We start from the raw sequence: 23,584 nt of genomic DNA, 5'->3' as shown, positions 1-23,584 counted from the left end.
CTGAGACCTGAGAACTTTTCATATAGCATATAACACACTTAAAGACACAGGTCGTTTATAACATCCTTAAATCCATCTTTGGATCCAATGCAGTGAAACAAAGTGTTTTAAATGACATGTTGAGAATATTTGCTGCAAAAAAAAGGTCTATTCAATCTTCAGGAACTCTTTTTAACAACAAAGTCAAAGAAATGATTACTGGTGTATTTATCCTGGTTTCTTTCCAACACACACAAAGATGTTCTTTGTGTTCAAAACAAATAAACTTCTGTAACAAATATCCCCTAGCTCTAATTTACATAAACTGTTGATAAACTATTACAATTTCAAATTCATTAGAATTTAATGTTTGTGTCCTGAAGTTTATTATACCTTTCACAACATTACAGATCCAGTTGAAGGTTTCTTCACTTCCTTGGCCCTGGCACAGTTTTTGAAGAGGTGGGCTTGGGCACGTTGCAGTTGCTCATACATTAACAGAAGCACAGGAACCAAACGTGGACATGACTTATAATCGACTGCTGACCTGCATTATTGAGAAATCCAGGAAGAGAGTTGTATCTGAAGAAAATGACTTAAAATAAGCCACAAAGTCATTCAAGTTGCAGTCATGATCCCATGTGTTGACCGGCACTGTTAGAATAGATAAGAGAAAATTCACTGTGCCGCTACCTTACAGTTTATGGCAGCTATTTGACAGCTACCAGACATTTTAAGGTGGAGTGTTTACTTTCATGTTGCTCACTGCATGAGTTGATGTCGTAAATCAATCAAGCCACCTTAAATATCAAAATGAACTACGCTCTCCCACCTGCTCAACCTCATTTACAGCAAGTGTGTCCCTGACATTTGTTGACCAAATATCTGCGTATCTGTGTCATCTTATACAAAGCTGCATTTTGTATGACACATGTTTTTTTAAAGGTGGTCTTACATGAAGGATCAGATGTAAATTATGCAATTTATTTTTACAAAACATTATATAAATAACACAAAATTATTGTAAATTAAATAACAGGTAACTTTACCAAACCTGACATTAGACATTAGCTGTCGATTAATGTTCTATAATAATCATCTACTCTTAACACTTTGTCTAAGCAACATCATGATGACTTCAAATGAGACCGGCTGATGCTAATTGACTGCAATGGAACCATACATTGATTATTGTGACATTTATTGATATATAACGACAGTAACTCTCAAACAGAAGAATTCTCAGTCTTCTTTTCCAGGCTTGATGCAGCAGTAGAAAGCTTTTCCGATCAATCCGAACCAGCTTTGAATTCCAAATTCTGGGATCTCATCCTGCACCACATCATTGGAGATTGTAAGAGCTGGTCTTCTGCTGGGCTGCTTATTTATCACCTCACCCCCCAGGACTGACACCATATATACTGGAGGTTCATCTGGTGGGGTTACATGTCGTGATTGAGTTTGTACCTCAGCAGACTCTGGTGGAGGCTCTTTTTGTGTAGTCTGGGTGACAGCAGAGGTTTTGTCAGCATCAGCATCGGTTACAATAGGTGGCAGGGCAGGCAAACTGGCGGCTTCTTGGATAGGCTGCTTTTTCCAAACCTGACCCCACAGCACTGAAACCTTGACTGGGGGTTCATCTGGTTGGGTATCAAGAGGAGGTAGTTGCGACCACATCCCAGCAGCACAGTATGGTTCCTTGTCTGGTAAAGGATCTTGTAGTTTTGCCTCTGCAATTACGCAGAGTTCATCAGTATCATCTACAATAAGTGCTGGAGCTTGCACCACAGCAGGTTCTTGATCTTGGCTGGGCTGCTTATCATTAACCTCACACCCCAGGACTGAAATCATAACTGGAGGTTCAGCTGGTAGGGTATCAGGAGGTAGTGGCAACAGTGTCTCAGCAGAGTTTGATTCCTGGCCTAGTCGAGGCTCTTCTCCAAAGGCCTGACTGAAGGCAGAAGGTTCATCTGCTTTGGCTGAAGGAAGTGGTAGAGAATCAGAGAAGAGAGTCAGATTTGGTTCTTGGTTGGGCTGCTCATCAACCACCTCACTACCCAGGACTGAAGCATTAACAAATACTTCAGGGGGCATGGTAACATGAAGTGATTGAGGTTGCACCTTTGCAGGCTCTGGTTCAGGACAAGGCATTGTCTGTTGTGTTTGTTCATCCATGCTGATGATGCCAGGAAGTTCAGCATTGCTCAGAGGGAAAGCAGTTTTATCCCGAGGAGTCAAAAAAGAGGATGGAAGGGCAATGTTTGCAGAGTCTAGTTCTTGGAGAGGTTTCACATCCATTACCTTACCATCCAAGACTGAAGCTGTGACATTAGCTACAGAAAGCAGGGTTACAGGCAGAACTGGGCTTTGTGTAGCCTGGCTTCTATTCAATGACCCCTGGACAGCAGTGATGGCTGGATGTTCATCAGCAGGTATGTCAGAGTGAGTCTGAGGCTCAAATAGCACACAGATGTGTTCCACTGCAAGACTTGTGATGCCTTTCAACACCTCTGCTTCAAAGCTGTTCAACTTCCTCCTCAGAGTATCTGGAGGATACATCTTCCTGATCTTTCCCTCAATACAGAGGACCATATCTTCTCTTTCTGATCGGGAATAGGTGACCTGATGGTGTGTGGTAGACATTAAGGTGGTGGAGACTCCATCCAGAACAACTTTGGTGACGCTTACAGCCATTTCAGAGAGCTTCTGGGAGGGCATGTCGCTGGATGTGTTTTTTTTAGGCACCCAGAGGCCCTGCAGGACTCTTGGAACCAAATCCAGCACCACCTCCTGTGGGCTCAACAGTTTGGAGATGGGAGGATGACTTCTGATGTTTATAGGAAGGAGGAATGTCCTCTGGAGAGTCAAGCAGTCTTTTTGCTTGAAACCCGACATCTCTCCTCTGCATGCTGGTGTTAACCTCCCACACCAGCTTGAGAAGAGGCTTCACCCCCTCTTCGTCAAAATCATCCATCTCAAACTCCCAGAGCTGCACCCTCAGGGACTTTTTACTCTCTTCCAGCAGCAGGTCAGTCATGTCTTCAACAGTCAGCTCAGATGGAAGCTGCTTCTTCTGTTGAAGGTTTAACAGTTCAGCCACCACTGCAACCTTCATTTTTAAAGGATTGAATGTGCCAACAGATCTGTTTGGCACGTTCATAAATCAGTGTGGCAAACAACACCCTGATCGACTTGTAGACTCCTCTACTTCCCTCCATGAAGTCCATGATAAACCTGTTTCTGTATTAAAATACATTTTTTAATACACAACACAGACAAAACAACAAACAAACAAACAAGACCAAATAACTTTTGAACGCTTTGAATACAACAATTTCTCTAACCACTCTCTTTCACAACTATCTCTCACGCCTATCTCAAACCCACAAACTCCAAAGTAGACCAAAAGAGTTGAAGCTCCAGTCTTCGGAACAGATTTTATGAGATGCTGTGATGTCATAATCAACAACATTCTACAACTCAACAACATAGAACTCATCATTTAGAACTCTTAACGCCATGGTAACACAACACAGAAGATTAACAACAGCTGGAGATGTTTCCAAGGGTCTACAATTACACATTTTTTTAATCCTCATCTATTCCCTCCTTAAATTAGAGCGATGCAAAAATAAAATGGCAGTTTTTTGTTGACATCATCCTCCAAGGCAAAGTTGCATCATCATTAATATCAGTTTATGCACCAAAACAAAACATGCTAGGTAGAAATTCTGAAAAAGTCAGATGAGGTTGTTAAATCACATACAACACTAATGGGATCTTCATGTGCTATAAAAAAGATTGTGATGCAGGATGGCCTCCTGTTTGCTATTAGGCCAATTCATTTTAGCATGTAAGCACACAACAATCTGCTTTATTCTTGCAGTAGCCTTTAATACAAAGAACAGCTGGAGTTTATGATAATGGCATTAGTTTTGCTGGTTGTCAGTCATAAAACAAATTGGATAATTTGACCTGATGATGAGGCAAAAAATAAAATAAAAATGGATCACAATTATTAAGAGCATTACATTCAGCTCTTATCATCCTCCTCATGTGACATTAATCTATGCACACTGCTTTAATAGAGTAAGAACTGTGTACCTGTCGTACATTGATTGCTGATCTGATTCTGATCCTGAGACTGTTCCAAACACATGGCACTGACAGTAAATGAATGAAGTCATGTAATGTACTTACCAGAAAGTAAAGAGCACACATGGTCATGAGCGTCAGAGAAAGGCCGATACTAATGATGATGCATGTTACCACGTGCATTATGAAAACATTCCTGCCATTCAGGAGGGTGACATTAATGCAGTTATCTGTCATTCCTCAGATTGAAACCTAGTTAAAGAGATCAAGACATAGGGAGTTTTTTAGAAAATGTTTTGCACAGTGACATAAATGAAGCAATGACCAGCGCTATTGTTAAATAGATTAGTCAAACTATTTTTCATATTAATTTCCATGTCTTAAATTATCCCTTTTGATCTGAATACAGGCAGTGTGACATCTAAGAGGATGATTCATTGGTCAGGACTGCTGAATACGTTTAACATTGGGCTTTCATCATGGAGACTGGAGTCAATATAATTTTCACATATATGAATTGAAATTGAGGAAAACACCAGGGACCGTATTCACAAACATTCTGAGAATCCTCTCAGAGAGCTACTAGGTTAGCTTAAAAATGCCTAGCAAGGAGTCTTAGCCTAGGAGTTATTTAGGAACATTCTTAGAGCAACTCTGAGCGAGGAAGAGACAGAAACTTTTATCTTAGTGTAGTCGACCCCGTTGCTAGGTATGACACATTTTTTCAGAAACTGTGATTGGTTAATCAAAACAAATTGAGATAAAACGTCAAACATAGAACTAGTCAGACACCATGTAATAATAATCTGTGTGATAATTTGTAAGATGTACATTTAAATTATATAATCAACAAAATGTTTGAAATAACATGCCCACTTGTGCAGCAGATTCTTCATTGCTGATGATTATATCAGCATGTGAAGAGCCTTAATTAGTGATTGGATGCATCAGTGGACCACATGTAGAGAAACTCAACATGCATGTCTCACTTTGTACTGAATAAAAGTCATAGATGGATTGAAATGTCTGCACAAATTGTTGTAGTCTGTTCGACCCAACTATGAGTCAAAAATAACTTGTAATGCAGTGTTTGGAGGACATTTCTCAATTTTCTCCTCAGCTTGAGAAACTCTCAAGCGGACAGGGAAGCCACGGGATGTTGCGCACTTTGACAGATTATAGACATGGCAGCAAACATAAAGACAACTTAGCCCCGAGCCAAGTGGTATATTAAAAAAGAAGACCAGCTTGTTGAATTATGGCAACAAAACGAGTGTCTTGTTTTTGTCAGTCAGCTTTAATAGCTGTTTATGTTTGCACAAATACGCACTGTATTATTTCATTTTTCAACAGAGAGTTACATCACCGTTACATGCCACTACATAGACAGAAGACTTGGAATTTAAATTCAGCGGTCCTGCTAACCGAGGCCATGCCAGTCAGACACACAGCAGACAACCTAGCTGAAAAATTGCATGAGACTGTGTGGACGTGGGGACAAGCTGTGTCCATGACAACAATACAAATATTGTGGCAGCAAACGGTCCCACTCGTGCTAACTGGCATTCTGTTCCATGCTTCGCATACACTCTTCATCTGGCCATGTGCACCTTCTGGTACGTGCACTGGGTAATTTCTGCAGCTGGGAAGCTGGTGAGCCATTTCAATCATGGCACTGTTTGCCTCTAAAGCACTGGAGAACAAACAGCAGCAAATGAAACTACCAGTGTACCCGCTGATACAGTCCTGCAAAACAAGACGGAACTCTGTCTGCGAGATGTCTATGAGACTGTTGGAGCAGCGCTGGGCAGTTACTGCTGTGCTTTCTGATCGCACAGTGACCAAAACTCCAAGATGCCAGAATTTTGGAGCTAAAAGATGAATACTTGCAGCTCATGGAGGATGTCGCGCCCTTAAGTGTGCCATGACATTATGTCTGCCGAAAAAGAGGTCTCAATCTCCCACACGTAACCATCACATTCAGCCTGATAAATTCTCACCTACTGAGAAAAGAGGACGACAGCAGCAGGTGCTCTGAGTTTAAGTCCAAAGTCCGGGACTCACTGGATGTTCGAATGAAGGTAACATGTTGAACCTACAGTAACTGCATTGCTTCTTTAACCCCCAGTTATTATGGATTATTATGTTATCATTGCAGCGCACAAACACCTTGGATGTCTTTTCTCCAGGAGAGAGAATTCTTGCTAATACTAAGTTGCTGGAACTGGCGTCAGCAGTGCCATTTGATAATGTGGCCTGCAGGACTGATGAACTGACACTGATACAGTCTTCTGATGAAAGAGGAGCTGCCAAGCCACTTGAGGACAGTGCCGCTGCAGCCATGGCATTCTTCCTTGGGATCAGTACTTTTCAAAAGCATGCAAGAGTTTTGAAACAGAGGTGAAAAAGGTCTTCTGCGACAACAGGCATGTTAGTAAGTTCCCCCCTAACCCCTTCAGTTCCACATTTTTTCTGCTGGGCAAAGTTTTTTTTTTAAACTGATTCTGACTCCTCTCCAACATAAAAACAAAGTGGAAAAAACACATTTTTGCTAACTCATGTTTCTATTAGTATTTTTTCATGTCCAATCCAATGGATGCCACGACAAGATAAAGATAAAAACTTAAGAAAAATAAGGCGGAGTTTTTCCACATAGTAATCAATCAGGTATGGCCTAAACATCGGGACCTGGATGTTTGCATGTTTTTGAGTCTGTGTAAGGTTCTGAACATGCACATGAACTTGATAGGTGCATCACAGCGAGGGTAGGGAACAGCAGTGAGGTCATCACCAGGAAAACCCAGAGCCTGCAAGAAGAGAGGGAAATGCTATGACGCAATCTAAACATGTATCTTGTAGATAAGATTACCTAAAAAAAAAATCAGTTTTGCCTTCAGTAAACGATCATGGAACTTCCAACACATAACCATACTTTTTATAGTAGGCTAATGAACTGATAACATGGTTATTATACTTGATAATACTTGGAATGGAACTGGAACTTGAACTTGAGAAGACGTCAGCTTGTGGATGTTTTCATGTATTCGATGAGCAGCCTTGAAGCAGTTTCGATGTGGCACAAAGCACAGGTGGATGTGTTTTTCCTGTACAGTATGACATCTTCAATCTGGTAGCCTCTTTCTTTTCATCTTAATTTGGCATGTGGTCAACCATGTCATGCTGCACTTCAGGTAGAGGCCTTACATCCTGGTCTGTGAACTGGTCTGCGGGGCACATGCTGTGGTTCTGGAGACATACTGGGTCTTCCACGTTTTGCTGCCAATGTTTTATGGACTCTCACCAGACACTGGGCCACATTCATCTTGAAATGGAGGAGATCCTGGATGTCTTTGGTCTGGATATTGGCCCTCTCGGCGTCCAGTACTGTACTCCAACCAGCTGTTGACCACAGCCATGTCAAAAGCATGTGTGATCATTTTCAGGGTCCACTTTTTTGACCCAATATGTGTACGGTACAGATTGACAAGTTGATCAAGCAGGTCAACACCGCCCATTGCTTCACCACTTCTGGACTCAACACCATCACAAATTGGGCCCTCTTTTTGTCCCACCGCTGCACTTCATCCATTCTGCCAACACCAACGAAGTTGGAGGCCATGACAACTGGTCTGTTGTCATACCATTTGACCATTGCCACCTTACCATCATGGCTTACAACTTCATCACAGCTTCCTCCTGGCTTTTTGCCCATCTCTTTGTCAGACTGTAGAGGAGCCTGGCAAAGAGTGAGAGACCCTTGCTGTTCCAGCGGCATGAATTTTCCTCTCAGCCAGCAGCTCCAGAAGATTGTACGTTGTGAAATAATTGTCAAAGTACAACTTGTGGTTGGCCTCTGTGATTCGCTGGCTAAGATGGTACACCACTCTAGCTCCAAGTCCCAGCTGCTTCCTGTGCTGTTGTGATGGCTCCATTGTAGTGCCTTGGTGCAGCAGGACGTCATAGGCCATGCCACTTTTCCCACACAGGAAGTATATCTTCACCCCCCATGGGTGTGGCTTGCCTTTGATGTATTGCTTGACGAGTTGATTGCTATAGAGTTCCGCGAAATGGCACCATTTGTTCATCTACGTAAAGTTTTTTCCTCGAGTGGAATCTCCAAGCATCTACTGCGTATGGCATCATAGAGAGGACGTACCTTGAAAAACACATCAATGTTCTCAGCTGGCTTCTCCAAATTGTTTAACCAAATGCAAATGTGACCGGAGCTGGAAGAATCTGTCACAGGGCATGGTGTTTTGAAAAATACCAATGTCCATCCCAGCTTCCCAGTACATGGAGACTCTTGGCATCTTCATCACTCCCATAGCAAGGTGGAGACCGATTAGGGTTCTGATCTCTCCTGAACTTGGCGGTTTAAAACTTTGTGTGCCACTTTGCATGGCATAAACATTTGTGTTGTCGGCCATCAAATTGAAGATCTCATCTGGTATATACTGTTTGAAGTATTCATAGGGTCTCATGGGATGTTTATCATGAATTGGAGGATCTTCAAAGGAAGTGTCCCTGATTGTTGTGAATGGCCTGTGACATCACTTGATTTCTTCCTTCCTGGTTACTGTCATCTCCTCTTGTCCTCCTCTGTCCACCTCTGTCATCATCTTGTCCTCCTCTGTCACTACACTGTCTGTCTGTCTCCTCAATCTCAATCTCATCTGCCACATCAAGTTCTTCAGGCATGCATGTAAACTCTCCACTGTCCCTCTCTGAATCTAATAACAAAACAATCACATTTTAACTAATTTTATGTATTCTCACTCTTGAACTCTTATGCATTCCATTTCAATCTTACATATAAGACATTAAATTGATGAAAACCACATACTAAGAATTAAAAACACTCTTAATTTCTAAACTTACCTCCAATCTCACTATCCTCCTCATTTCCTGAATTCAAGGAATCAAGTTCGGATAACTCTCCATTTCCGAGACGTTCAAGGAAGTCTTCAACTTTATACTCTACAAGAACATTATGTACAAAAAAATATATATTAAAAATGTTATAATCATGAATAAATAAACTGTGACATCATACTTTACCTATGAAAAAGCTTACAGGTATTTTGTTTCTTTATATACTGAGACTAAACATGTGAGTGTTAGCTAAACTCGCCCAACTCCTGATGTCCATTGCAATGGAAAATCCTATAAATTAATGACGTGATATATGTTCAAAATAACTTCAAATATTATCACTTGTAACAGTTAGAATTATACTGAAAGCAAGTTTGTTTTGGCCAGCATGAACATAAATTTATATTTTTGATTGAAAATGGGCACTTACTACTCCCTCTCTGGAGACGCTCCACCATGCTTGTCTTGTCAGATGTCTGTCAATCTCTCAGAGCATGCTCAAAATCATGACATGATTGCGATTGGATAATCAGGATCCAATCAGTAACCAGCAGTGCTGACATCATCCAATTACAGAGTATTTATTGGTTTAGAGAAATATGTCATGTCCATTCCAATGGACGCAGGGTCAGAAGGTTCTCCTGGAGGGTTGTCTGAGCCAGCCATTTCTGCCTTCAAATCAACATGGCAAATGACATTGCCGCACCAACATAGGGGCGCTGCTAGGTGCATTCCAAGCCCTCTTTAGCATCTGGCAGTAATCTCCAGCTGCAAGGATAGCTGCTGAGAAATGGGGCTGTGAAACACCTGCCCAGACCCCCTCCAAGGAGCTTGGGGCTTCCACTGGGGTTGCAAGTCCAACAATCTTAGCCACACTCAAAAACATATAAATCACATCACTGGGACCAGGCTCCTCAGCACAATCATCCACAGATGCAGACTTCTCCTGGTGAGATGAACTAAAAGAGTGCATCCCCTCAGCAGGCTCCGAGCGCCCCACTTCCTCCAAGAGGGATCCCTGTGCATAAAGGGAGATGGAATCCAAGTGAACAGCCAGTGGCTCCTAATATGCCGGAAGGTGTGCCTGGCAAGTCCAGGTTGAATGATCTGCCTCAGAAGGGGCCGCACCTGGAGAGCGAGCCTCAATCATTGCCACTCTGTCTGACAGACCAGGCAACCAGGCAGCCAAAATCTGTAACTGGGTGTCCTCTGACCCTACAGCATCCCCTGGAGGAAGGGCTGGACTATGGGGTGGTGGAGAGGTACACTTTGGGGCAATTTTTTACCACCATTCCATGGGAATGCTCCAGAAGACGCTTGTGAGAGCGGCGGTCAGTGTTACTCGTTGTACCCCATTCCCTACCATTGGAAGGAGAAGAAGGGAGGATGACCTCCCAGCCTCCGGGACCTCTCTTCCAGAGGTAACTCCATTGGGCTGCTGGGCATGGGCTCTTGACATCGTCCAAAAGATGAGCCATGCCCCAAACATGAAGGACACTCTTGATCACACGGGTCTATGGCTGCCCGATAAAAAAGCGACAAGCCTTGGGAGCCATCAGGCTGAAAAAAAACCAACACTTCTGACCTGCTGCACGGGCATCAAATTATAACCCTCTCTTTGTACGCAGACGTTTGAGGGGATAAACAAGGCAAAAACAAACTAACCCACCTGCTGCTCACAGAGGTTTAGGAAAACAACTACTCAACACAGGAACAATCATTCATTTATACCTAATGTCTGTGTCTTATTTTATTTATTATTTTGACCTGTTTGTACTAACATAAATCCCCACTGTTTACGCGAACGTATGAGGGAAAACAAAAAACCTTAACTGCACACTGCACACTGCAGAGGGGACAATTAACTTGTTTAACCAACTGAAACTAATAGTATTCTAAACACTCTACTGTGAAAGAACAACAGGAAAAAGCAAGTGGCCTACCTGTATGCATACAAACAGCTGGGATTAATTCAGTCAACATAACCCGTAAAGTACCCTGTCTATAACAACAAAGCAGAAATGAAAACAGAGCAGCTAACAATCCTCAGGGACAGAGGGCACCTGCACAACAATGTGACAGATTTACTGGTTCTGACATTCAAAACTTATCGGTGTTGATTTGAAAATCTGCTCTGAGAGTCGCTTAGTATAGCTTTTTAAACAACAGAAAAAATGATGACGATAAATAATGGATTACATTGTAAATCAACCTTTAATGAGAAGTTACTAGAAATAGTTTGAGTGTCTCCTGCACCTGAACACTGTCTCACCTCTATTCCTCCTGCTGTAAGCTGTGTTGGGCAGTGCATAGTGAGTGGTTGAGTGACACACTCCGTCAAGTGACCTATGGTCATGTCTTGATTTTTTACTTTTGTCCGAATCCTTTTCTTTGTTGCAGATCCTCTGCCCTGATTGTACTCACCTTTGCTTGTTAACCCCTGATTGTCAGTGTATAAAATCCCTGGTGTGTTCCATTGTGTCACCTTGTAACAGCAGTCATTATTGGCACATTTTCTAGTATTTGACCTTAGCTTGACATTTTTGATCATTGCCTTTTTCCTGCTCCCTTTTGGAATTGTTAGCCTCGCTGATTGATTGCTTGTGCACCGACTCAGTCTGTGAAACAAACTGCCTTTTATTGAACTCTGCTCTTGTGTAAGCCTGCGTTTTTTGGGTCCATTAATCTGTCTGGTTCTGTTATTGAGCAAGTCAGGGAGAAAGTGAGAGAGAGAGAGAGAGAGCGGGCAGAGCCTGCCTGGAGCTGGCCGGGGTTAGTAACACCCATTCAGGGATATTGGAAGGTGAATTACTGTAGTATTTGTAGCACAACTTTTTCATAATCAGAACTCTGCAGGAGTTTAAACTCTTGGTTGTTCAAAAGGTTTAATCCAGTTTACATGTGCCTAAAGAAACACTAGACTTTATTAACCTCTTTAAAATACAGATTTTAAGGGTGTTTTCATTGTTCTGATTCAGATGATTAATTGATATTAGGGTTGCAAATTCTAAGCACTTGACTAACCCTAACCCTACTCGACCATTGGTAAAATTAACGATCAATCACTCGATTAATCGTGGTTTTAGTTTAGTTTTAGTTTATTTGTTTATTGTTTAGTGGACAGTCCCCTTTAATTTACTGTACAGTAAAAGAAGCAGCTTTAGCCTTTACGGCTAATTTCCAGCTGTAGTCCCCGGCCAGTTGAATCGTTAAGATTTAAAATACAACAAAATACATTACATTTATAATTACAACAGGATTAAGCAAAAGGAAAAGAGACATACAACATGTCACACACAATTGGAGCAGGCACAAACAAAGCACAATCAAAGCAGTTCATGCAATAAAGACAATACTGGAGCGACAAGGGAAAAGAATAATCATAGAGGCCACATTGAAAGCACATACAAGACATAACATGGAGGCAGACAGCAGCGGCAGCACCAATGACCATGTGACATCAAACACACATATCCCATCTGACAGGGATTAATGTGTGCACTTATAGTTGTCAGACAGCCATGTTTTAAGGTGTGTTGTAAAGGTGGAGTCTCTTTGTATATCTTTGATAGTGGTGGGCAGTGAATTCCAGTTTAGCTGACCAAATGTGCTCTTCCTAAATGGAATTAGAAGGTCACCTTGTGTGGTGCTTCTAGTGATCTGACTGTTATGTTGGATTGTGAATGAGTTCAAAGGAGGAGGAGCGGTGTTATGCTGAATTTTGTAGACCAGGCAGATGTTTTTGTATTTGATAACATCTTCCCAGCTCAGCAGTTTATGGTTATTTAATATAATACAATGCTGTGAACTGTTAGGCTTCTGGTCTAACACTTTGAGGGTTTTCTTGTAGAGAGTAGCTAATGGCTTTAAAGACAAGCTGCTACTTTGACCCCAGCTTGTCATACAGTATCTTTAAAAACATGAACATTTTGCTTACAATAACAATACCCAATGCGTTTTTTTCTTCCTCAATCAAAGCTTTATTTGCTCAGCAACATATTTTCTGCATATATGCGAGTAACGACGCGTCTCTGTCGCGCAGCACCGTATAGTCTCTGTGCGTTTGTTAAAAAACTCAGATGTTCGTGTCGAGGGTCCAGCATCGTTGCAACATACAGCCTACTTTGTAAATACACCATTGCACTGATGATAGGAGGATAAAATGAGACACGTTCTTGATATCTCAAATCAGTAAATCCAGTAAATTTTTCTACCTCAAGCAAATTCTTCAATTAATCGAATTAATCAATTCATTGTCATCATCCCTAATTGATATCCTGTTGCAATTTTCCCTTGGGGTCTTTTTGTGTTCACGCTGCATATTGTAAAGAGGGCCAAAGCACACATCAAAGCTGGGCCGTCCCTACCCAATTATAGGTATAGGTAAAGGTAAAGGTCATGTGTACTAGTCGCACTTTGCATTTTGGGAATGTTCCAATGATTTTTTTGTTTTTGGTTACCTAGCCCATCAGGCTGAAACATCGTCTTGCCCGCTCCGCACTGGGAGAGGGACACTCGAGCACATCTTGAGCAGCTGCTCGAAGGCCCTGTGGGATGGTCGCTGCCGTTGGCGCCATGAAGGTACTTAAGGTCGTTGCTGAGAGTGTCTCTGCCGCCATAAAAAAACAACAAGCCCTACTGCCTCCCCCACGAGGCAGAAAACAGTCATCAAGGCAGATGAGCAGAGCTGCAGCTGGCCTACTCCTCACTGCGCAGGACTGGCAGCTCATGGTTGACCTGAGAACCGGCACACATCACTGTGACCAGATATTGTCATTTAGTCAGAGGCCTCAATAACAGCTTGCCCTGATAGAATTGACTGAGCCTTGGGAAGACCGTATTAAAGAGGCTTTTGAAAGGAAGCTGGCCAAATACCAGGGACTTCTTGAGGATAGCCAGAAAAGGGGGGGGGGGGGGGGGGCTGCAGATGTTTTGCAGGCCATTCTATACATATGGTTGCGAGACTTGAAACACCCAATGAACCCAGGAAACATCACTGAAGATGTGTACCAATGCGTGAGGGCTCCAAGACTATGGAACGACCTGCCTGAGGAGATCAGGTCGGCAGAATCACTCATCTCTTTTAAGTCCCTTCTTTAGACACACTTTTTCCGGCGAGCCTTTCTTGATTTTTGTTGATTTTAAATTGTTAAAATGGATTTTACATCTTAAAGTGATTTTTATTCCTTAATCTTGCCTTGTTTATTATTCTATGACCTGCCTGTTTTTATATTCGCTGTCCTTGTAAAGCACTTTGTAGCTTTCATCTTCAAATGTTTGACAGCACTCACAAAAACACAAAAGTTAACAAACTTATGAATCAGCGCATTAAGCAGATGGGCTTTAAATGCTCTATTGGTGATATGGTTTAACACGTGTCCCTGATAACTGCCGACTTTTAACTGAATTGCATCTGAAGTTGAAAACTGCTGTTGGAAATGAAAAATTATTTGCAAATGTTTCTGTTTAGTTTTTCATTAAATACATATTTGATGAGTTAATTTTGATATTAAAATGAAAAAATAAACATTCATGAGAACTGGTGTCGTTTAACACTGGTCACAAACTGTGACTGAAGGTCTCCAGTTAACAAGGTCACTCTTTATATTGTAACACCGAGCCATGTTGGCAGAGAAACTCTGAGGAGGCCACATTCTCTGAACTAATCCAGATGTTGAACCAGTAGATGTTGTTGAGTCCTGTGATGCTCTCTTCTAGGCGATCTCTCGGCTTACTCGTTTCATTCTGCATCAGAGTGCAATTGTTGTGACCACATATGTATAAATGGGCCAAGGAGGGAAACGCCCCATTTTGGAACAACTTCCCAAAACAATCCAGATGTGAAAGAACCCTAAATCCAGATTACTAGTGCTTTAAATGGTATTATATACTAAATACTGTGTCCGCAGTGGGTGCCAACATCAACACAAACTGAAAGATCCTCACAGCTGTTTTAAAATGAATATTTGAGAGCTAGTTGGTGAACTATTTTATGAGGACAAAATCCTTTATTTCACAACTCTGGTGTCTACTATGTCACAGAGATTCAGCAATGCAAAGGTAAAATATTCAAAATCTTAAGAAACACATTTTTTCATTTATGTTGACAATTTAAGTCATCTTATATTTAGTTCATGTATCCGGTCTGAATCCTCTGAAGAGATTATTTTTGTGCACAATATAAATATCTTGTGAAATCAGGTTGTTAGCTTGTACTTACAAAATAATGATCATGAGAAAACAAGTTGTTTTGTGCGCACAAGTCAAATGCTAACTTGTGCTAACTAGATAAATATGTTGTGCACCGAAGATATGATAATGACATTTTTCACTAGATAATTACGTCATGTACACAAGATAATTGTATTCTGTGCCCAAAATAATAGCTTGTTTAGCAAATGGCAAATTTAAGTTTTTACTTTTTGGGGGACTTTAGGGGTTCCTTAGAAACCAGTCCTCTGATGGGATCATATTAATATGATTGTTTTAGATCGAAGTTATTCTAATCCTACGCAAAAGTTTAAACAATAAAATTGAAATCCTTCTTTTCTTATTTTTAACAATCAGTTTTCTAAGATTTGATCCATTCACTAACTTTGATCTAAATAGTTTACTTTAGGACAACAAGGCCCGGGTGTCAATTGTGATGTTTGACCCCTTTTACAGCATCACATTACTAATTAAATTCAATTGATCCGTGGAATGAGCACTTTGAACTATTTAACATGAACTTGTATTCAGTTTGGGTGGAGCAATGGTTAGCGCAGCTGTCGCCTCACAGCGAGTTGCCCTGTCGGACAGGAGCCTCTCTTCGTAGAGTTTGCATGTTCTCCCTGTGCATCCATGGGTCCTCCGGGTCCTCTAGCTTCCTCTGGATAAGACATGCCTGTTGGGTCAATTAGCCTGTAGGTGTGAATGTGAGTGTGGCTGGTTGTCAGTCTCTATATGTCAGCACTGGGATTGACTGGCGAACTGTCCTGAGTGAACCCCACCTCTTGACCAATGACAGCTGGGATCGGGTCCAGCCCCCCATGAAGTCAAACAGGGATAGTTCGGCTCAATCTGTTAACATAGAGGCGGAGTGCTTTATGACCTTATCTGCAATCATCCACCAGAGTGGGATCAAGACGCTTTACTTTTGGGCTCTCATGTCATCCATCTTTGAATACAGTCCCTGGTAAACTAATAGATAAATAATATCAAACAGATAGCTTTGGCCCATATGGTATTTTTTTCTAGGCTGCGTAAACATATTTAAATGAAAATAACAGATATGACAAAAGAGACACCAGACAGAGTGTTGGACCATCAGAGGAACGTTTAGCAGGTCAATAGTGTGTGACTGTTGAAATGCTTTCCTGTAATGCATGCAATGAAAGTACCTAGTATTTCACCAGTATACTTAGAAACACTAAAATGTATAGAAGAGTAAATGTAAGTTTAAGAGAACTGCTAAGCTATTAAGAAGATAAAACACAAATGAGCACATGTGTAATATGTCAGATGCTGTTCATGACTATATGAACCAGAGGTCATTAAAAATAGAAACACTTTACAGTAGACTTCAAATAGAAACTGACCCAATCTCAGGTTGGTCTCGTGAATGTTGGACACATAGAGGATGACGTTACAAATAATACAAATAATAAAGTGTGAGGACACAGAAATACACCAAAGAAGAATTAAAGGGACTTTTTACTCAGTTCCACATCATCAGCACCATCAAATACATGTAGTGGCAGTTTATGTACCAAACATACTGTATGTGCAACTACAACAAAGTACAGTACAGGAATAATGAATCATATTTGAGCTACATTGGCAAAACAAATAAAAATAACAAAGACTCATTGATAAGGCATGGTATTAAATAATCCTACAGCATACAAAAAACAAATAACCGTTAACACACTGACGACTACTGACAATCAGCTGATTCCACCGGGGTGAAACAGGTCATAAGATAGCACCATTTAACTAGGAGAGATTAAGGCCTTTAATTAACAAACGCACACACACTCACACACAAACACACACCCACACACACACACACACACACACAGGTGAGTCCATCAATTGATTAAAATGTCATCAACATATTAAGTCACACATCTGCACCAGGTATGAGGGCTAACAGGGTCCTGCTCAACATTGTTGTACCAAGTTAAAGCCTTTTTTTTAAATGTGTTAACTTAAAACCATGACCACCAACTTTTACCTTTGTCGAAAAAAAAAAAAGTGACATTTAGAGATGGTGATACTAAATGTGAACGCACCACAATGTGTCCTGAGGATTGAGGTCACATATGGAGGTGACCCTGGGATGCTTTTTGTCCACATTGGTTTGATTGTGTGAAACGCTCATGTGTCCACATTAAAGACCACACCCCCCTGGAGTGACATCATCTTTTCGTACCACTGTCGAGAACAGGGGCGAACAATGCTGCCTCCCACCAGATGAGACGATGATACATTTGTTTTTATATTACATGTGAATGATGGGTCCTTATTCGCATACGCAGCAGCAGCAGGCAAAGTGAGATCCAAACACACAAGTGATCACTGAAGACACATTACTCAAGCACCGTCCACTTGTGATCAGATCACTAAATTCACAAGTTGTATACAGGGTCTATAAGTCATCTGGTTCACCAACAAGACTGTGAAACACCTTCATGAAGACGAGTAAAAACGGAGATAACAGCCTGCTAAAAACCTACTAGTGGGTGAAGTCAGACCCTTTTAGCCCTTATGCGTTGGCACATCTATGTTTTGAGAAAAACTGATAAGTATGTTGATAACAGTAACATTTAGTGGCTCAATGACTAAAATGGTCTGCAGGGTCCAGATGATGTTTACCAGCAGCTGTATAGTCATGACAGTTACAGTCTACTGCAGGTGGGAGGGGACAGGCTCATAGTAAAGCAGTAAATGAAGCTCTTATGTGTTCAGACCAAAAGATGTACAGCAAGTTAGATTAACAGAACCTGTGTTTGTTTCTCCAGATATGTTGGACAATCAAAGAGTTAATGTCCCCTCTTCTCCGTGATCTCCAACTGTGTCATGGTGAACCTTTCTGCTGTTTCTCAGCTCAGTTTAAGGCTGGCCAGGTCACAGTTTGATGACCTGATAGCGAGGATCAGTACCAGAAAGACTTCTCAGAAAGACACCGACTATCAGTGTTTCAGCTGTGGAGCTCCAGTCCATCTGTTTCCACTGAGTGACAGCTACAGTGTTTATAACAAGTCACACTAAAGTCAGCTGAAATCAGTCCTACTTCAGCGCTCTGAACCCAAAATAAACAGGTTTGACTGACATTTAAATGATATAAACAGGATGAAAGGATGCTGAAATGCAAATTTTTTATAAAGACAAGTCTGGATTCAAGATTTGTCAGGTATGTCTTCCAGATGAGAAGACCTTTTTTTTTTAATGTTTGGTTTGAATTTGTCTTGAATCAAAACTATGAAAAATTGTATTATCTTGTGCACACAAATTAGATGACATGTGCTTACATAACAATTATCTTGTTTCTACAAGATAATAACATGGTTATACAAGACTATTATGTGTGCAAAATATTATACAATTGCCTGGTGCACAAAGTTATCATCTAATTTGTGCTAACAAGAAATGAACCTGTCGGCTAGATGATAACTTATAAGCACATTACACCATTATAACACTCTGGACTAGTTATTAAGATGACAGCCAAAGTCAAAATAAACTTCATGTGACAGGTTAATGTCATGTAACAGATACAGCTAAATAGTTTATTTAAGCTTGATAATCAGGCCTGTTATGACATTTTAATTTCAGGTTGTCATTATAAAGACATCCTTAACAAGGTCTACTTTGCATTGAAGGTGGTATAATTGACTGAATGACACTTGATGACAACGTTCATAAACATTCATAAAGCCTCCTTCATGTTAATGACAGGTGTCATGTCAGTCCTTTGCATACCACTTCAAATAAAGTGTAACCTATTTCTTTTTTTGTACTTTTTGTGACTTTAGGACGGCATTGCCTCAGGTAATCACGCTGGAAAAGACTTGCTGCATTTCTGGTCTGAACACACTGAACTGGATCCTTGTTTTTCTGCTTTAACAGGATACTTGACGCTGGATTTGTTATCTGCCAAAGTGTTCATGTTATTATTACAGCAAAGTCAAGGGAAGTGAGTCATTGAATCTTAAGGTCACATGTCAGCAGCCTTGTACATCAGACTCATGTTTCTAAGTACTACAAAAAGCCGAGCAGGTGAAAAAGTGTCAGTTCTCTCTGCTCAGACTGAACCCAACATTCTTACCGCTAACTGCAAAACAAACAATTTGGCACTGATGGTGATCCAAGAGATGACTAAAATAATCCTTAGGTTAAATCTGAGTAATAATATTTGCAAGAAAAGTGAGATCACCGACTTAAACACAACAACCACGTACCCTCAAAGTCTCTGCTTTCTACACCAGTTTGGTTGATAGGCTGTATTCTTACAGTATTTCATTATGCATTAGCAAAGAATATAATAATACTTGAGTATCATAATTATATTATATGTAAACAATTTAACTTGTTTTTTTTTTTTTGAAAATGCAACATTTGACTATAACACAGTACAACATAGTAATAATAAAGGAGGGAGAGACAGAGAAGTCGTCTTTCTAATCGAGCACATATTTTCAGTCATTCTGTGCAATAAATCCTCCTGAAGTGGAATTCTAAATACTCCCCTGTTTTGTTTTTTTTGGTGTACAGCAAAGAGAAAAATAGGACATTTTCAAGTCTTCATCAAAATTAGAAGCTTATGAGCCCATTTTAAAAACGTACACTTTCATGTACCGGCTTTTTTCTTATTTAAATACAAAAAGTTCCATCTGTCATTAACTGCTTTTTCTTATAACGTTTAACAATATTATAAAACATTTACAAAAAATGGAACGCTATTTGGAGAGAAATGTGGTCATTAGCTCTTGTGCAGTATTTTCTTGGCGTAAAAGTCCCTACAGGTGTCACAGCAGCGCTGGTACCACCTCATGTCCTGGCACAGGTTCTTCTCTCGGACCACGCGACAGTACACCGTCCACTGGTCCCCCAGGCATTTGTAGGTCAGAGCAGCTGTTTTGGAGGGAAGGAAAAGGGCAGTGAGTCAGTTTTGAAAGCTTTTTAATTGCCCTCCGAGAAAAACAACACTAGTATGTGTTACTACCTTTGGGCATTATTTTAATTAAAATGTTTCATCAATCTTTTTTTAAAGGTCACATATTATCAAGTTTAAATAAGTCTCTGAGCTCCCCAAAACATGTCTATGAAGTTTCTTGTTCTAAATCCACTCTGATCCTGTATTTGATCATGTCTATAAACCCCTCTATTTCAGCCCTGCTCAGAACAGGCTGTTTCTGTGTCTGTACCTTTAAATATGTAAATGAGCTGTGTCTGACCACGCCCCCTCTCTGGAAGGGCTTGTGTGGCTCGGGCTTTCTCGCTCCATGCCCTATTGTTTACGGTGAGAAGGCAGACTCAGAGGGCAGAACAAACACCTAGCTGTGGGAGTGTCACCCACCTGGGGGAGGGGCTACTGCTCTTTGTGATGTCACAAAGGGAAAATCTCCACACAGCCTGTTTGAGCACACATTTTTCTGAGAAGTGAAGCAGGCAAAAGATGAAATGTTTTATCTCTCATCAAGCACTTTACCTGTTGTGTGTATTATTCTTGTAAGAACATAAGTTTATCAATGAAAGTCAAAAAAGGAAAATAAAGAAGAAGAATCTGTCCGGGAGTGGAAAAAGAGGAAGAGGGAAAAAGATAATGACAAGTATAAGAGTAAGTGACAGAATTGCTGTTAGCTAAACTCACTGTTGCTTATGATTTGTTGAATTTGTTCGTTACATGCCTCAGTAACAGAGCAGTCCTGATTTAAATCTTTGTTGACTGATTACCTTTTTGAGTTTCTTCATATCTTTGCTGCCTCTGACAGAAAATCTATTCAGACTCGTTCTGCTGTAATGAAGGGCTGCTTAGGCACTAGCTTCTTGTGAGTTAAGACAGAACATGTCAGGGGATATAAAATATGTGATTTTAAATCAACCAAAAGAATATGGATTTCCATCTGATCCGATCCTTGTTTGCAAAATCTTGTGATCCTGATTGATCTAAAATGTAACCATAAAAGCTAGAACATTCGGGGTTTTTTTGCAAAAGAGAGCAAGCTTTTGAATCGTCATGTAAATATATTGTATTTCTGGTGAGCACACAATTTGTGTTAAGTATTACGTGGGATTGGGTCTACTTTTAGACCCAATCCCAATCAAGCTGTTTAAGGAAGTCTTTCCCTTAGTTAGCAACTCCATATTAGATATGATCAATATGTCTTTACTGGCAGGCTATGTACCACAGACATTTAAAGTAGCGGTAATCAAACCTCTACTTAAAAACCCTACTCTGGACTCAGGAACTCTGGCTAACTACAGACCTATATCCAACCTTCCTTTTATCTCGAAGATCCTGGAGAAGGTGGTAGCTAAACAGCTGTGTGACTTTCTCCATGACAACAGTTTATTTGAAGAGTTCCAGTCAGGTTTTAGAGTCCACCATAGCACTGAGACTGCACTAGTTTAAATTACAAACGATCTACTTCTAGCCTCAGACAGGGGACTTCTGTCTGTGCTCGTCTTGTTAGATCTTAGTGCTGCTTTTGACACCATTGACCATCGGATCCTGTTGTACAGACTGGAGCATTTGCTTGGAATTACAGGGACTGCTTTAAGTTGGTTTGAATCCTACTTATCAGACCGATCTCAGTTTGTACATGTTAATGATGAGTCCTCTATGCACACTAAAGTTTGCCATGGAGTCCCACAAGGTTCAGTGCTTGGACCAATTCTTTTTACATTATATATGCTTCCTCTGGGAAATATTATGAGGAAACACTCCATACAGTTTCATTGTTATGCAGATGATACTCAGCTTTATGTATCATGAAGCCCGATGGTACCAGTCAGTTATGTCAGCTAGAAACATGCCTTAAGGACGTTAGGACCTGGATGACCAGAAATTTTTTGCTACTTAACTCAGACAAGACTGAAGTTATTGTGCTAGGCCCTAAGAACCTCAGAGAGACTTTTTCTAGTGATGTGACTGTCCTTAATGACATCAGCCTGGCATCTAGCACCACTGTTAGGAATCTAGGAGTTATTTTTGATCAAGATATGTCTTTTAGCTCTCACATCAGTCAAGTTTCAAGAACAGCCTACTTTCACCTTCGTAATATATCCAAGATCAGGAATATCCTGTCGCAAAGTGATGCAGAAAAACTAGTTCATGCATTTGTTACCTCCAGACTGGATTATTGTAACTCTCTTTTGTCAGGGTGCTCTGGCAAATCTCTAAAGACTCTTCAACGGGTCCAGAATGCTGCAGCTCGTGTACTGACCAGAACCAGGAAATGGGACCACATTACTCCTGTCCTGGCTTCTCTGCACTGGCTCCCTATACAGTCTAGAATAGAATTCAAGATCCTTCTTCTCACCTACAAAGCTCTAAATGGCCAGGCACCATCTTATCTTAAGGAGCTACTAGTGCCGTACTGTCCCTCGAGAGCGTTGCGGTCCCGGAGTGCAGGCCTGCTGGTGGTACCTACAGTCTCCAAGTGTACTATGGGGGGTAAAGCCTTCAGTTATCGGGCTCCTCTCCTCTGGAACCGCCTTCCAGCCGGGGTCCGGGACACAGTCTGTATTTTTAAGAATAGACTTAAAACTTTCCTTTTTGATAAATCTTATAGTTAGGGCTGGTGCTGGTGTAGACCAGCTCTTAGTTATGCTGCTATAGGCTTAGACTACCGGGGGAACTGGCACCCTGAGCTCCTCTCTCTCTCTCTCTCTCTCTCTCTCTCTCTCTCTCTCTCTGTGCATATACAGTACATCATATTACTGCATGTATCTATCTATAAATCTCAGTCACTAACCACCTACTTTCCTGGGAGCTCTTGAGCTCTCCTAGGCTCCTCAAGATCGTCGGTTGACGGCTTGCCAGAACAACCCCCTCCCCACCGGATCGTGGGTTGGCGGCCTGCCAGAACAACCCCCCACACCCCCTCCCCTCCCCACCGGATTGCTGATGGACGGTCTACCTCCCCCCACCCCCTTGCTCTCTATCCCTCTTCCTGCATCTTATCCCATCTCTCCCCCTATCCCTTTCCAAGCCCAGCGCAGTCTAGGCCTGTGAAGACTGTTTTGTCATGAGCCGGGGATCCGGCCGAAGATTTCTGCCTTTTAATAAGGCAGTTTTTTCTTACCACTGTAACTTTTGCTGCTTTGCTAAAGTGCTCATGATGGATAGGCCGGATCTTTGTAACATAGCAATAAGTAAGGTCTTTTACCTGCTTTTTGTAACATAACAATGAGAGAGGGAATCGACATGCGTATTAAGCATAACTATCATAACAGTACATTACCTTAAAGGTTTTCTATGTGATTTTTCACACTTAAATATAATATAAATCAAGTATATCCTCTGAAAATAACTCTGTGAGTCATGACTGTCTACAATGGGTGTAACACCCGAGTCCCACTGTCTGTGATGTTTTCAGAGTTTTCAGAGTCCTATCTTCAGTTTGTTTACATGTCAGGATGACCGGCT

General features: G+C 41.1%; 1 protein-coding gene across 2 annotated transcripts in view; it reads right to left on the bottom strand.

Moving 5' to 3' along the window:
• Positions 1 to 18,403: 18,403 nt before the first annotated feature.
• adamts17 (ADAM metallopeptidase with thrombospondin type 1 motif, 17) overlaps positions 18,404 to 23,584 on the bottom strand; it is a 99,642-nt gene continuing 94,461 nt past the window's right edge. For both annotated transcript variants that reach the window (XM_061042860.1, XM_061042869.1), the window contains one exon: positions 18,404 to 20,064. In XM_061042860.1, the coding sequence (XP_060898843.1) occupies positions 19,913 to 20,064 (152 nt within the window). In that variant the 3' untranslated portion in view covers positions 18,404 to 19,912. The remainder of the gene's footprint in view (positions 20,065 to 23,584) is intronic.

This window comes from Labrus mixtus, chromosome 1 (assembly GCF_963584025.1).
Source record: "Labrus mixtus chromosome 1, fLabMix1.1, whole genome shotgun sequence".
NCBI lineage: Eukaryota > Metazoa > Chordata > Actinopteri > Labriformes > Labridae > Labrus > Labrus mixtus.
Note: the sequence above shows the minus strand (reverse complement) of the source record. Positions and strands in the feature narration are given on the sequence as shown.